This window comes from Megalopta genalis, chromosome 3 (assembly GCF_051020955.1).
Source record: "Megalopta genalis isolate 19385.01 chromosome 3, iyMegGena1_principal, whole genome shotgun sequence".
NCBI classification, from domain to species: Eukaryota; Metazoa; Arthropoda; class Insecta; order Hymenoptera; family Halictidae; genus Megalopta; species Megalopta genalis.
This window is the reverse complement of record NC_135015.1, coordinates 16,189,121-16,205,018: the sequence shown is the minus strand read 5'-3', so window position 1 is coordinate 16,205,018 and position 15,898 is coordinate 16,189,121. Positions and strand designations below refer to the sequence as shown.

Here is a 15,898-nt window from a genome sequence, read left to right as displayed (position 1 = left end):
GTTACGAGGACCCGGTGTAACGCGGCCTGCCGAGTGGTCCAACGATCGCCGAACGATTAATCATCCCCCTAATTGGACATCGCGACGCGTCTAACCCCGTATAATCGTATATTAATCGCGCTGCATATGGAATTCATTAACGCCCGGCGAACGGATCGAAAATCCCGGCCGATCGATCCTGGTTCGTCGACTTTTCTGCGATCGTTTTCACGAACCTTCGATTCTCGGGGAATTGGTTTTGGTGAATGGTTTCGTTGCAATCGAAATTCTCTGCGTTCACTGTAGAAGATGCATTTATTTTAATTAGTCGGTGAGCAGCGCTTTTAGATTCCTTGGATATTCTTTTTCTAGCTTTTCTAATCAACCGATTGTTTGCTTTTGACGAGTATAATAATCGTCGTGACAGAAATTCTTCCAATTTATTCGTGACGAGTATACTCGTCAAACACAGCTAAGTTAAATTAAAATAAATATATGTACATACTTTGATATTATTCATTAAGTTATATGTTTTATAAAAGTGTTGCATTCAAACAAAATTTGAAGGAAATCAAACGTGTACAGTGTAATTACAGTAACTCGCACACTTTTCAAGAAGATTGCAACTGCTAATGAACATAGCAGGTTAAGAGATAAATACCAGATAATGCAAAATATATTATCATACACAGACAACGAATATAGGCAGAAAAAGAAATAATTCATTTACGAATCGCCTCGAATCATTCGCGAATCATTTCTAAAACTATGCCGCGAAATCTTGCTTTTACCGTATTCATTTGATTTGCGAAGCTGCGAGGTCGCAATGCTTCGATCTGCATACCGATGGGAGGGGTCATTTCGCCGGCAAAATCCGAGCAAAATGCAGGGAAATGCATCCATCCTCGGGCGGAGGCTGCAGCCGATGTTCCAGGCTGTTTCTAGAGCAGAATTTTATTTCGCCCTGCGATCGAACCCGGCCGAACGGCCGTTGTTAAGTCGCAACCCTCTCTGCCGAGGCCGAGCTCCCCTTTTTCCCTTGTTCCGCCATCTTTCTCTCTCTCCTTTGACCCAGTCCCAAGCCTTGTCCTCCTCTGTCGCAGCCCCTTTCCCATGACGTGCGTGCATACGTACGTGCGTGCGTGCGTACGTGCGTACGTGCTTGCTCGCACGTTGCATTCTATTGTTTACGCGACGCCTCCTCTCTCTGTTACTCTACCCCCGATCTCCCTTCGCTCTCCTTTCCCCCTTTTCTTCTCTCTTCCGCGCCCTCCTTCTCTTTCTTCCGTTTCCTCCAGCTTCGTATTTCTTTTTCTATTTATTTCTCCTCCACTCTGTGTCTCTCTCTTTATTTCTGTTCCACTCTCTTTGTTCTCTCTCTCTCTCTCTCTCTCTCTCTATTTCTTTTTCTCTCAAATTTCTCTCTCTCTCTCTATTTCTTTTTCTCTCAAATTTCTCTCTCTCTCTCGCTCTCTCTCTATTTCTTTTCCTCAAATTTCTCTCTCTCTCTCTCTCTCTCTCTCTCTCTCTTTCTCTATTTCTCTATTTCTTTTTCTCTCAAATTTCTTTCTCTCTCTCTCTCTCTCTCTCTCTCTCTCTATTTCTTTCTCCCTATATTTCTTTTTCTCTCTATTTCTCTTTCCTTTTTATTTACGCAACTGTACCCTCCAAGTTGAGATTATTCTGAAATCTTTATTACACACATAACATTTACGATATTAAACTTATGCTAGTATCTATAAGTAAATAGGGCAATAATTATAATACATCAAGGCACTTGATTGGTCGTAATAGCGATGTTATACATATAATCGGCAATATCTCTCCATCTCTTTTTCTCTTTCACCCCTTGTTCCTTGCGAGCCGCCCAGGGGGTTACGCGATCCAAGTCGATCCACAAAGATCTCGCCTTTAGAATTTGACTATGACCTCTTCGGTGACCTAAACTTAGGGGACCGAGTAGTAGGGCACGTTTGCTTCCGAGGTCTCTCTCTCTCTCTCCCTCTCTCTGACTCTGACTCCGGGGACACTTACTCTAATACATCCTGTTCGTCCAGACCCTCTAAGTTGCTGGGGAAAGTTTTGCCACGGGGTGAGACTGATTGGCTGTGCTCCTTTTTATACCGTTTTAGCTTCTACAGTGAATTGCTCGGTGTTCCCTTTCGATGGGAATAAATTCTGCGCGAAGGCCGCGGAGCAGAGATTTGCTTGTCCGGAGAGAGTTCGCCGAGGTTCTTTCGGTTAACCTTCTGCGCGTGCAAGAAACAAGTTTGAAATTTGCTTGCTCGTATATTGACCAACTTCTGCCTTTTTATCGGACTGCAGATTTTACATGTGTTTTTGTCGAAAATGATAGGGTTGATTTTAACACTTCGATTGTCCGCGCGTCACCCAAATATGGACGACGATATTATTCACTTAGATCTGGAGATTAATTTGTACGCTGATAAATTATAATTTATAAATATTACAATTATAATTATATAATTAATTAATTATTTATTTATTATAAATATTAATATAAATATTAATTCATAAATATTAATTGATGCCACACAACTATACTTTGCAATTTTTATTCGATTGAATAAAATGGTTTAATTTTATGTGATTGTCGTGGCTGCTTTCGTCGCCGATGCTAATTACCACCCCTTTTTCTCTGTTACAGAACGCGAGCGCCAGAGCGCCAGCAGACTCTCCGCGTAAGTATCTTATAAATTCTATGCTGAAGAAACGCTGTGCCATATTTGTCGGGGGGAAAACGGCGGCATCGGTGATACATATTCCGATTCGCCGGGAAAATTTATGGTTGTCGGGGACAGGAAAGAAACAAGCTTTCCGATCGGTGCTCTCGCTGTTCCGCGAAATCGGGGACACGAGGCTAGGTGAACACGATCGATATCGGACCGCAATCAATCCGCCGGATCGATTATAAACAGCAGCGCGAGTTTCCCGGCGCGCTTTGGCCGCGCGTCAATTAAATTCTTCCTCCGATTGGAGCCCGCTCTTCCGGCCCGGTATCTCCATTTTTTTCCGGCGAGACTCGCGCTTGTTTGTTCCAACGGTTTTACAGCTGGAAGTCCCGTAGGAATCGGCGAGCGATTTTATGATTTTCTGCTGGCACAATGATTTCATCGTCTGTGCGGATATTTTCAGGATGTTTTAACCCCTTCAAGTATTTCTGTCTAATTGTTTAATTATCCGCTGTCGGACTCGGTCGGAGACGATCGATTTCTTTTTTTCTTTCTTTTTTTGAGAAAGTGCAATTTGACGATTAGTTCTAGCAAATTTGGAAGCGAGATATCGAGTTCTGATAAAGGAAACGATGTTCTGGAACGTTCCAATTGTATTCCCAAATTTTTTGCCGTCGATTGTATCGCTAGTTTTTGAGTGACGGTTGCTCGAAAATTGTACGACGTACTGCGTCGCATAGGAAGTGTGACAGCGGGGGGGTTGATCTAGTTTTCACTAGATTGTCAAAGAAAATTAACGTCATTCGATGCTCCGGTGGTAGAAGCTCTTGTGCAATACAGAGTTTATACGGTTTATAACAATTCTTTGTTAATCTGTTAACGCACAAATATTTTCGTCTGAATGTGCCATTCGAGAATTGTAATTCGGTTAATAATAATTGTAATTCGATTGTCGGAAAAAGAAATGATTTCATTCACCCTTTGCACTGCAAGTATGTTCTGCCTTTCGTTTCAAAATTGATTATAACGTTGCAAATAATTCGGAAGTATTCCCATGTAACTTTGCAATTTAATTAGAACAGTAGAGGAATACTGTAATTATCGTTATTACGTAATATGTGGTTCAGTGAAATTAATGTAAAATTATTTGATTGTAAAATGTTATTCTTACTTGTTCGAAGCTCTGGACTGTCATTATTTCAATTAGATTATTATTTCGATTATATTTTTATTTCAATTACATTGTTATTTCGATTACATTGTGTTTCAATTACATTGTTATTTCGATTACATTTTTATTCCAATTACATTGTTATTTCGATTACATTTTTATTCCAATTACATTGTTATTTCGATTACATTGTGTTACAATTACATTGTGTTTCAATCACATTGTATTTCAATTACATTGTTGTTTCGATTACATTTTTATTTCAATTACATTGTATTCCAATTGGATTTTATTCGAATGACACTCGCGATTAAAATAATTGGCAATTCAATTAACTGAAAGGCTCGAATTATGTAATTGAATTACACCGTACCGTTGAATTGCTATACAATCGAAATACACGATGCAATTAAATTGCGAAATTGAGTTACAATGCAATAGTCGAATTACCGCAGCTCTGAGATGCGACGCCATTGTTTGTTGTTTTGGGGACGGATACTGAACTTGGCAAAATTGACAGTAACATTGCACTTGCGCTGAGAAAAATAGGTAATCACGATCCTCGGGTATGCACGTTAGGGGAACACCGTGCACAAAGACGTTCGCGTGCTTCCCACGCATCGGCAGGAAGCTGCGTCGCTGCTCCGTATGTTTGTAAACTTCCGGTACGCGTTGCATGTCTTTCCGACTCGGGCTCAATTGCATACCGACGCCGAACAACGTCGGTATGCAGTTTTCATAGTGAAAGTGGGACGAGCACAGTCACCGGCTGCGGATATTTTACAATTTTTTTCATCCGCAAGCTTTCGAATTTATTCGAAAGTCCAAGCCACTCGAACAGATGGGGGGAGGGGAACATTGAATTTTTCAGAAGAATTTTGCGAAATTAAACCGGAGGCGATAACGCAGGATGTTTTCATAGAGGAAAGTTGAACTAGTTTTTCGTGTGAAATCGGCGAATTGCGGTTAGGAAAACACACCGACGACGGTATCGCGGATCGGTGGAAATTGCTTTTCGTAAGACCGGCGTTGAGAAATCGAATTTAATCATGGAAATGCACTGATAAGAAGTTCGCTGATGAAATGTTGTATTGACGCAACTGGGTTAATCGTACGTGACACGTGTTGAACGCGATCCCGCTATATACTTTGCTATCTAAAGAAGAAAAACACAGATGCGAATGAATGTTTTCCGAACTGTCTGTCGAACGATTCCGTAGCAGTTGCTGCGTTGCTTAATTGGATCATGTTGAAATCACTGTTTTTTTTCTTCGAAAATCGTAACTGAATCACAACTTGCATAGATCAATCTTCGGGAAATTTTTTTTATTAATTATCAGTCGAAAACATCGGATCAACAGATTTCATCTAAATAATTATTTATTACCGCGAACAGCAAGAACCGAAAGCAACGATCATGTCGTAAACATTCTCGAGACCGAATCTACCATGAACAATTTTATAGTTGCCCGAAGTATCTATGAAAATGATTTACGTTGATTCGAACGTTCCCAAAATAATCTTCCACGTTTCTCACCGTTCATGACGAGACCGTTATTATGATTTCGCGAATCTTTACACGAAATAAAAGCTGCCTAAATTAATTTTGTCATTTTCAAATCATTTTCCTCTTCTAATTAATCGTAAGAAGTTGAAAATAATGTAACAAGATTCTCAAATGCTATCAATATCGTTACGGTCTCGTATTTGTGACTGTCCATGTTTGCCATAAATCGCATTAAAGCCGCAGTCTAACGATGACAATAAACAGGAATCGATAGGAAACCTCCCGCGGTTGCCGCGGTTCAATTATGCTCTTTATCGTTGCGCGCATGAAATCTCTAAACCATTCAAGGCCGCGGTCCGAAGGTCACGGTTTAACGTCGCTTAATAATCCACCGGTTCGTCATATCAATTTAGCATAATAGAGGCTGCTTAAAAGGGTAGACTTTACACGATCGACTGCACAGGAAACATAAATATTTTACGGGTATCGACAGGAGCACTTTGCGCGGCGCAAACTCCGCGTCGAACTCGGGCCGAACTCGGGCCGCGAGTTTGTCGCGCGTAAAGCATCTTGTTTTGCTGTCCATTTCGAATCGATGTAAATAATACATATGCACTAGCGATTAGCTATTTACGGGCCGCTGTAAACACTGGCGATAAATCTGAGGGCAAACATTGTAGCTCGAGCCAACTGTTACCACATACCTACGTATATACATATACGTATATGTATGTATATATATAGACGTATGTGCAACACTTGCACGCGCGCGTACACGAGTTACGCTAGATGAAAGCGATGACTACGGGCGTGCAATCGTTTATCGCGGATGATTGATCGCAGCACGTTTCGCTCGTTTAAATTCGGATCGGAGGCGCGGATCGAATTTCTTCGGAACGATCGCCGAATCTACTACTCCATTCCAGAACCACCGAAACTTCGGGTTTCGTGACAGGGTCAGCTGGAGAACTTCCGATTCCATCTTCTATTGCCAGTTCTACCTTGCATTTATCACATTAAAATTCGATCGCAGCGAATTTTCTTGTTCGAGACCGTTCTACGCTTTCTCTACGCTACAATTTGTATGCTTCTGCGGAGATTATCTGTCGATATCACTGCAGTTTCGCTCGCGAGTCTTCTTTAACAATAAAATTCAGTTTTCTAAATTTTGTATCATTGATTGTACGTGAAAACTCTGCTACAATTAAATTCATACCAGTTTAAAATTAACCGCCATCTAAGTTTCTATGAAAACTAAGTTCTAATCTAATAGAAGTTCTAATAACTAAGTTCTAATCTAAGTACTATCTAATAGAACGTAACTTTTTTTATCAAAAATCTCTTACGATTCGTTATTACAAGAAAATTCAGTAAAATTAAATTTTACGTTAAAAAGTTGAACCATGATTAATTTCACTTCTATTTAAGATTAGTTCGAATATAAATTTCTATAGTTCAATAATGAAGATTCACTGTAATCCGATTTTACATTAAAACTCTGCCACATTTACTTTCACCCCGATTCAAAATCAATTATAATTCTGCAGAAGGCAAGCCATTATTACCGAACTGTGCTCGCAAACAAGGTGTAGAAATGAAACTCAATTACAGCTGCACGCATCGTAGCTGCAAAAATTAATCGATAACTAGGCTACGGATTTTATGGATTTATTGCGAGAATTAGATTCAACCCTGGCAATAACCTGGCAAGTACTCTGTTCTTTCAAGTCGCAATTAAGTCCTGTTCTCTCATCATCGATATTTAATCATTCAAGTAAACGTCGAAACGCGATCAATATATGTTATCTTATCCTTCTAAGAAATGATTACGATCAAAACAGTTTTAATTATTGTAACTATGAAGATAATAGTACCAAGATGTTAAGGCAGTAGACGGATTATTTTGCACGACGATCTCCATCGCCGAAAAATTCATTCACTGCCAAACAAAGTTCCAAACGTCCCGAACAACGTTTTACCGTGTCACCCCCCCCCCCCCTCCCGGAACTCAATAAAAGCATAAAACTCACAGTCCAGTTATCGACGATTCCAAACACCAATTACCCGACAATCTCCAAGAGAAAGGGATATCCAATCGCGTCGTTCCGGCAGAAAAACGCGAGGCATAAATCGCATTAGGGGTAGCAGGGGGTACAATATCGAGACAGATTAGCAGAAGCCATCCGTCCGGCTGCCTTATATAAATCGGGTCGGACAATTTCATGGAATCGTTCACCCTCGGTGATCGAGCGGGGCAGAGAAAGAGAGAATTAACGAGCCTGGAAACGGTAGGCGGAACACGTTCCCTCTCCGCCGCGTCTCAACCCTCTTCGAACGTGAGAGAAAGGGAGAGAGAAAGAGAGAGAAAGGCGACTGCTGTGTTGCTCGAGGGTTTTCGGCTTCGACCACCGTAACTGCCCCTAATAACCCAGGAGTTCGTCGACGGAAAACTGGGTCGAATCGCTTATCGACGCGACTTTTTCGCCGGTGCCGATCGGGTAAACACGCCTCGCTGTCTCCGGCCGGTCGGCTCCTTCGAATTTCCAGTTCCAGCGAGACCTGTTATCTGGTTTCCGGCAACGCGCGATAATTCGAATTAAGCCCGGTACAACGAGCTTATTCAACGAAGTCCCGGATCGCGCGCCTTCTGCGAAAAACGAGCAGTTCCATATTCGATGACAATGCCGATCGATCAACGCCCGGATCCGCGATAACTCGATGATGCCGCCACGATGCTCTCGCCGGGTGTTCGATATAACGGAGCTTTTCGTATCGATGCAGTTACCCTTTTGGCGGATGATCGGTGGAAGAAGTCGATCGGGTAATTGAGATTGCGTTAATTGTCGGAGCGGAGGGACGCCCGAGTTTGAACTCGCGAGGACGCAATGGGGTGGAAACTAGGGTTAATTAGTACCATAGATTATCTCGTTTAGGGTAAGAAGTCTGAAAACGGTCTGGAAAAGTGTAGGAAAGTTTTAAATAGTTTAGAAAGGTTCTGGAGTGTCCGGGAAAGTTGAGGAAAATGTAGGAGAGTTCAGAGAAGTTTGGAAAAACGTAGAAGGGACCAGAAAAGTCTGAAAATAACTTAGAAATGTATAGGAAAATTTGAAATAGTTTAGAAAAGTTTAGGAAAAGTTTCGGAGCGTTCAGAAATGTTTAGAAAAATCTAGGGAAGTTCGGAAGTGTCTGAAAATAGTGTAGAAAAATCTGGAAATGTTTAGGAAAATTTGGGAGAGTCCAGAAAAGTTTAGAAGGACCTAAGAAGTTTAGGAAGATCTGCAAATAGTCCACAAAAATGTAGAGACGTTCAAAATAATTTTGGGAAAGGTTTAGAAAAATCTAAGAGAGTCCAGAAGAGTTTATGAAAATTTAGGAGAGTCCAGAGAAGTCCGGGAAAAAGTTAAAAATGATTTAAAAAGTTCTCGAAACGTCAGCAAAAGTCTACAAAATTTCGTAAAAGTCAAATAGCAAATCCGAATTGAACAGTCCTAATTGTTAAATACATTTTAAAAAACACAATTCCCAATGGAACAGCAGAAACGATTGCTCGGACAAATGTTCCTCCAGCCGTTCTTAATCTTTCGCGGGAAAATAAATTTCAGTAGACGGTCGGCCAGCGTACACGCACCGCCGTGCCATGGAAATTGCATAATCCTGTCCGGTCGTCCATTAACCGTGCGCGAAATCCGCCGGTAATTAAGAGTTCGCGTGAGGAACGCGGTCCGAACGGTGGCTCGCAGATGCGATCGAAAATTCGGTAGCCGTGTCGGGGACGATATTTTTTTTCTTTCGCGGCGATATGGAACGACACGAGGGACCCGTGCGTTATCAGGCAACCGTCTCGCGGCCTTGTCCAATTCCGATAACGAGCGACTCGCGAGCCGCGCGCGCGGACCGATAAGGGATTTCGCCGGCCGTTCCCCGTTCCGCGATAAAACCCTCCTGTATTTCTGTTTTCTCCTTCCTCCGTTTCTGAGCCCGACTTTGTCTTCCTTCGGCTTATCCCTCTTAATTTTCTAGCCGAGCACCGTTATCATGGCTGGCCGGCTCGCATTATTCTCCGCGGGCCTGATAAACGTAATTCGCTTTCCTTGCGACAACGACAACGGCCGCGGTGTTCGCGAGATCGGTTCGCAGAAACGCAGATTGACGTAGGCGAGTTCGTCACGATCGTCGGCGGCCATGCGGCCAGAGTTTCGCAAAAAGTGATCTGATTAATCACTGACAATTAGAACCGCTCGATTATCACGTACTATTGTAAATCAATTAACGATTAGAACCCAGTAGTTACTATTGGTTATAAACGATCATAAATTAGTTCCATTTATAATAATCGGGCAAAAAGTAATCTGATTAGTTATAAACAATTATAACACCTTAGTTGTTATAAGTAAGTTATAGTAATCTATAATAACTAACGAGTTATAATCGTTAATTATCGATCAGATTACTATCTGCCAAAGTCTGGATTAGGCGAATCACGGCAACTGCTTGAAAGAGAAAACTTAGTCTGGTAGATCTTTTTATCATTTTACATTATTCAGATTTATGATGCGATTTTCATTATCTTTGAAAAGCGCCTTTCTTCAAACTCTCTTACAAAATTCCATTCACTTATACTGGAATTTAGTACATTAATTCTTCTACTGTTTCAAAAAAATTCAAGTCGTTCTGTTCGATTTTCGAAGATTTGTTTCGAAAATGAAGCTTTGTTTCGCACACGTAGCCGTGCTTTCCACGAAGATATTGGAATTTCGCTATCTAAAGAGGAATGTTGAAAGAAAAACGGTTTATCGTTCGAAGGTTAAGATGTGTATTTAACATCGATGATTAATTGCAATTGTCGAAACGTCGTCGTTCTTTTCTATTGAATTGATTGAGAGCGCATGGCTCTTTGAACGCGCCAAGGTTATTTAGATTCCTGCCGTAGTTTCGCAATGTGCACAGTTCCTTCGTTGTACCCGCTGATAAAAAGTGCGCGAGCCATTCCTGGTCTACGCGAAACGTTTGCGAAGCTCCGAGCCGAGCAACAATTTATTTTATCGATTAAAATGTTTGCCGGACTATCGATAAAAAGAGAACTTTAATTAGAAGATAATAGACCGGAGCAGCGATGCATTTGTGACGCGGTGGCGATTACCGGTGACGTTTCGTTCTTTTTATTTTTATCAAAAGGAATTCACTAATCAACGAAACATCGGCTCTCTGATAATGATTTATCGCTAACCAAGGTCGCCTCGACGGTGACGTCTTAAAAAAATCTTCTTATCACGTTTTGGTTCATAGAAATAAAATTGGATCCGTTGATTACAGAGATATCGTTCGAACAACATGATTAAAAGAATTGATAATTATTCCAGATCCGCGCGGAGATAAACGCCAAGAAGATTATAGAGTTTAACGAGCTACCGATTTCAATCAACCAAAACATGAATAAATGAATATACAAAAAACGCATGATACTACCTAAACAAGTTTCCGTTAAACATCATCCCCGAGTGTCCAACAAAATGAGCATGTTTTCATTGAATCTCTAATCTGCGGTATCCTCTGAACAACTTCGAAATTGTGTTCAACGATTAAACCGCAATTCATTATGGAAATACCAATTTTCATGGACCACTTTAGAAAAACCCGAACGAGGAGCATATTCGGTATGCAAACTAGAAAATCCGTTATGATAAAACGAACACAAAGAACTCATCGAAGTTTGTAAATACATGAACCGCTTAAAGCAGAAATAGAAAGGAAGGATATTAATTTGTGGATGACGAAAGATGAATTCAAGTTTCTGTAAAATGCAGTAACACGAAAGATTGTTTCAACTTTTCTTATGTAAACCACTTTCATGTTTCAACGCAAAGCAATGAAAATAATCAAATAAAATATTAAATTGAATACGATTTAATAATATTAAAGCAACCTAGCAAGAAAGTTGATCTCCAACACTTTTGCTCTACCCGACAAAATGGCGGGTCGCTAATTTTTCCAATTACGATTATTCAGGCTGCAAAGATACGTGTTTACGAGTTATTTGTTCAACATATGCGTTACTTGCGGCAAATATTACAATATTACACGTGGAAAATCAGAACGAACGTCTTATCGTCACTTCTGCAAACTAGCATAAAACAGCTGCTTTTAGTGCTCCGCGAATCTAGCGTTAGAAAACGGCGCGAGTGCCATAAACGCATAAACGTCCGCAGTCTATCAAGGATCAATCGCTAATTATTCTAGTCACCGTTCCGAAACACCGGCCGGCCCGGTGAGGCACTCTCCCGGCCCCGAAGATAATCGAGTCGGCCACTCGACTAATCAAGCCGCGGCGTTAATCGGCGACGCAGAAACCACGAACGGAAAAAGATAATTCCGCGACGGCTGACGAGAAGCCGCGTTGAAATTCCCCGATCGACCGAAGAAATACGTGATTCCGTGAATTCAATCAACTCGGCGCGCGGAAACGTGGCCCGCTCGTTATCCCCGGGAACAACGGCTCTCCCGTTCTCGTAAAATTAATCGAAATTATAGAATTAACCCGCGACCTTACGGCTCGGGGTCCCGGCCTCGATTAAAGTATTCGTGTCGCGAACGCTAGCCAGATGGTTATCGGCCATACTAATAAACCCCGGAGCCGTTCGCGGAAGAAAGTTCGCGATGCCCTAACCTTTGTCGCAAGGACTCGCCGTCACCCTTTCCTCTTAACGCTCGCGCCGCGTTGTCTTCTATCTCGTCTACATATTTTTATCGTAAGTGCATCAAATCCGTAATTTTACTTGTATTGCTCTTAATGGAGCTGAGGACAGTCGCTTATTGGGCCACTGAAATGCTTTAAAAAGAATAACCGTGCCAGCAAGAACTCTCTTAGATTGATGGGACTGAAATGAATAAATACGCGAATAAATGTTCAATCAAGTAGAAATTTGTCTGGATGAAAACTTATCCGAATAAAATTTTATTCGAATGAGAATCTGTTCGTACAGAAATTCATATAGGAAATAATTGATTTGAATAAAAATGATAGAACGTCGCTTTTTCATAGCTTATCGATTTATTTCTTCCATATTGCTTTCTGGAATTGTTCGATTAAAAAATTATTCGAATAAAGAATTATTCGACCGAATAATTATTCGTTTTATTAGACTAAAAAATGGTTCGAATAAAAATATTATCCGAGTAACGCCGAGCACCGGTATAATGCGCGGGACTTTTAAGTTTATATGTTCCACGGAGGGAATCCAGATTAAATGGCGATCGTAAAAGACCGAGCGAAAGAACGACGCGACCATGAATTTTCCGAAGACTGATAAATAACCGATAAATGACTAATGCATCTCGCGAGTACGTACGCAGGGAGCTGATAATATGAGCCGGGGCGAGCGAGCGTAAATCTTCGAGATTAGAAACTCGCGTTCTCTCGATCCGGAAGATCCAATCCCATCGTGCCGCTGGTAATTCCTATGAAAGCGAACGACTGTATAAGATTTCGGGGAAGCTCGTTACTCTTTCAGGACAGAGTCGGAGAGGAGAACGGCTTGCTCCCGTTTCTGATTGCTACGCTCCTTCTGCTTCTGCTTCTGCCGATGCTTTCCGTTTCAGTCCGCGTGGAATAGAAGGAATCGAACTGCTCGGGCCTTCCTGCTTCGAATTCCAGATCGAGCAACATCTCCTTCGAGATCTCGAGCCCCATTTGTTACGGTTTCATGGAAATGCCACGCGAACGTCATTAGTGTATTTCCCGCGCACGTTATCGCTCGGATTGCGAACGTGTTGTACGAAGAACCGCGGAGCCGACCACACGTAGAGCTCGCCGAGCGGCGGTCGTAATTTCTGATCGAATTATTTAGCGTTGCAAGAACGATCCAGCCGTAAACGAGACTCTTTTTTTTTATTCTTGCGATACGAATTTTGGCCGTTTTTTCTTTTTTCATGAAAATGGACGGGTGAAATGTTGGAACGAGTTATGAGAGAATACAGGGGAATTATTGGTTTGCTCGTTTAATTTTACATGGTTTGGCCGACATGAATTTCTTGTTACGACGATGATAACATTGAAATATTATAAAGCATTGAAATCTACTCGAATTATGTTTCCAGTAATTTTGAAAGAAAATAGAAATGTGACGTACGAATTTCAACTTACTAAAAATTTTCAGCACAAATTGCTTATTTAACTCAGAAAATAAATTGCACTTGGCTCTGCAATTCATGCAGACATTTTATATTCTGCATAATGATCCGCAGTTTACTACTCACGGCGTTCAACGTGTTAAATGATCGAAGTTAGAAATTCGTTCCTATTTATTTATACGATTTACTTCGACATAGAAATGCGTATCGATATCAACTCATCGTTTTTAATTGAAATTTGTCGGTACATGTTCCTTCAAAAATATCCATACAAATGCCCTGCATTCGCTTCGTCGCAAGTCGAAGGAATCTCGCGCGTTGCTTTTCCAACAGCTGGTTCATAAAATCGAAGCCCCACAATATCAAAGGGCCCCACTGCATTTAAAATCTTCTCGCGCAGGGTGCATAGAGCGGTCTTGTTGCGCATTCGACGGGCTCGCGACACGTCGCAATTGATCGTCCGACAGCTGCATCCGTCTCCGGCGCGTACTTGGATCGGAGGCGAACAGGAAGAAGCTTTTACCTCCGATCAGTCAGGATGTGCCGCGGCTTTCCACGGTGTTAACTAAGTCGCGGATTAAGTCGGATCAGGGGATCGTTGATCGAGGACCATCGCCTCTATAGTCCCGGGGCTCCGTTTGCTCGTTCTTAACTGGTTTCCCGGCTCCGTTTCAAACGAGCCACGGAGATGGAGGAATCTCGTTATCCTCGCCACCGTCGGTCGGCCCGCTCCCTCGAGAGGAAGATTCGCGACCAGATTTCGGCGGTTCTTTCGGCTCCTTTTCGAGGAGGGTGGCTGCCCAGGGTGGCTAAGAGAGTGGTTAAAGGCGGCCGGAGAGGGTGGTTATAGGTGGCCGGAGATGGTTGTTAAAGGTGAATAAAATGTGGACGGCGTCGTCGGAGGGCGCGAGATGACGAAGTGCGAGGACTCTTGTTCCCCGCCGCGGCCGCCTATCATTGCCGTTAAATCGGCGAGATCGGCCGAGCAATTTCACTCGGACAACCGTGTCGTTATTCAATTGATCTCGAACACCGTTCTCACGGAATCGAGCCGTTCGCGAGCGACGATACGGCTCCCCGATTAGGCGAACTCACGTGAAACAGGGGACCGGGTTCGTGCGCGGAATAACCGAGTCCCTTGCTCTCCTCGCGATCGATCGGTCCTTTCGCGTTCTTCTGACAAGTAAAGCTGTCTCCGTGCCGGTGGAAATGAAATTGTAACCCTGTCGATTCGTTCGCTCGCGTCGGAATTTCTTTCGTTTCTATAATTGCGATTCGTTGAAACGCGCGGATTCGCTTTCGACGAGTATACTTCGTCGCGTAGAAATGGCGACATCTTGCACGACATTCGTGCTCGAATAATTTTATACCAATGAACAACGAAAAATTGTTCGAATAAATAGAGTAAATAGTAATTTTTTACCACTAAAATAGATTATTGTTATTCGACCGAAAAGAATTCGTTCGAATAATTATCTTTGATGAATTTTTCTTCGAAAAAAATTGCCCAACTCTATGATAGACAAATTGGTTGGTATATTTCGCAGCAATGCACAATTGTTTGAGGATAAATTCGGAATCAACAAATGTCGATTAAGAACAGTCCAGAAGCGAGTAACACTTGGAATCGCAAATAAATCGGCGCCGACGAGATCCGCGAAATTGACTCTCGGTTCCGGCCGGCGGAGGTGCTAAATTAGGATGCATCTGGTGGTTCGGCTTAAGCGTCGTTAAAACTATGAAAGCCAAGTCCCTCGACGGGGTCTCGAACCAGAGTGACGCAGAGGGGCGGGGCGCGCCCGGTAAAACACCCTCTAACGCGTTGAAATTTTAGCGAAGGGGCGGTTGGTAAGTTTGATGTCTACTTTAAGCCGGAACGAGTCGGTCGCCCTTCCACACCCTGTCCTCTAATATACATGTATATCGTGTACGATGCGCGGAATTTGTTTCGCGTTTTACTGTGCACACGACGTCTGAATCTGTCGCGGTCGGTTTTCGGTTTAATAATGCTCAATTATGCGATTCCTTTGGACGGGGCTCTCGATTTGCCGTCCAAAGTGTTCGGAAACTTCAAAGCCTCGGCTAAACCGAGGGAAAGAGGGCCGTCGACGGTAATGTGCTTTATTTCATTAGCTTCCCGAAGAGGTTACTTACATCTTCTTCTGTCTGTCCTTTTTTTGTCTTCCTGCTTCGCTCTGTCTCCCTAGCTTTCTGTCATTTCGATTTTTAAAAAGAATTCGCGTTCGTCCAAGGAATCGTCCGTCCTCGACGGTTAATGTCTTTGTCGTCGAGGTTGTAGAGAAGTCGTTCTTCTGATCTTCAGCAACGAGAGAAAGTCGAGTTCTTTAATCATGTAACATCGCAGCATAACCTTGTTTACCTTTTATGGCATAGCTTCATCAATCAGCGATTCGACTGACG

At 42.4% G+C, this 15,898-nt stretch overlaps 1 protein-coding gene across 10 annotated transcripts in view; it reads left to right on the top strand.

Annotated features, from left to right (window-relative positions):
• Positions 1-15,898, top strand: part of lilli (AF4/FMR2 family member lilliputian) — a 447,030-nt gene that overhangs the window by 399,418 nt on the left and 31,714 nt on the right. For all 10 annotated transcript variants that reach the window (XM_033478325.2, XM_033478322.2, XM_033478326.2 and 7 more), the window contains one exon: positions 2,648-2,681. In XM_033478325.2, the coding sequence (XP_033334216.2) occupies positions 2,648-2,681 (34 nt within the window). The remainder of the gene's footprint in view (positions 1-2,647; positions 2,682-15,898) is intronic.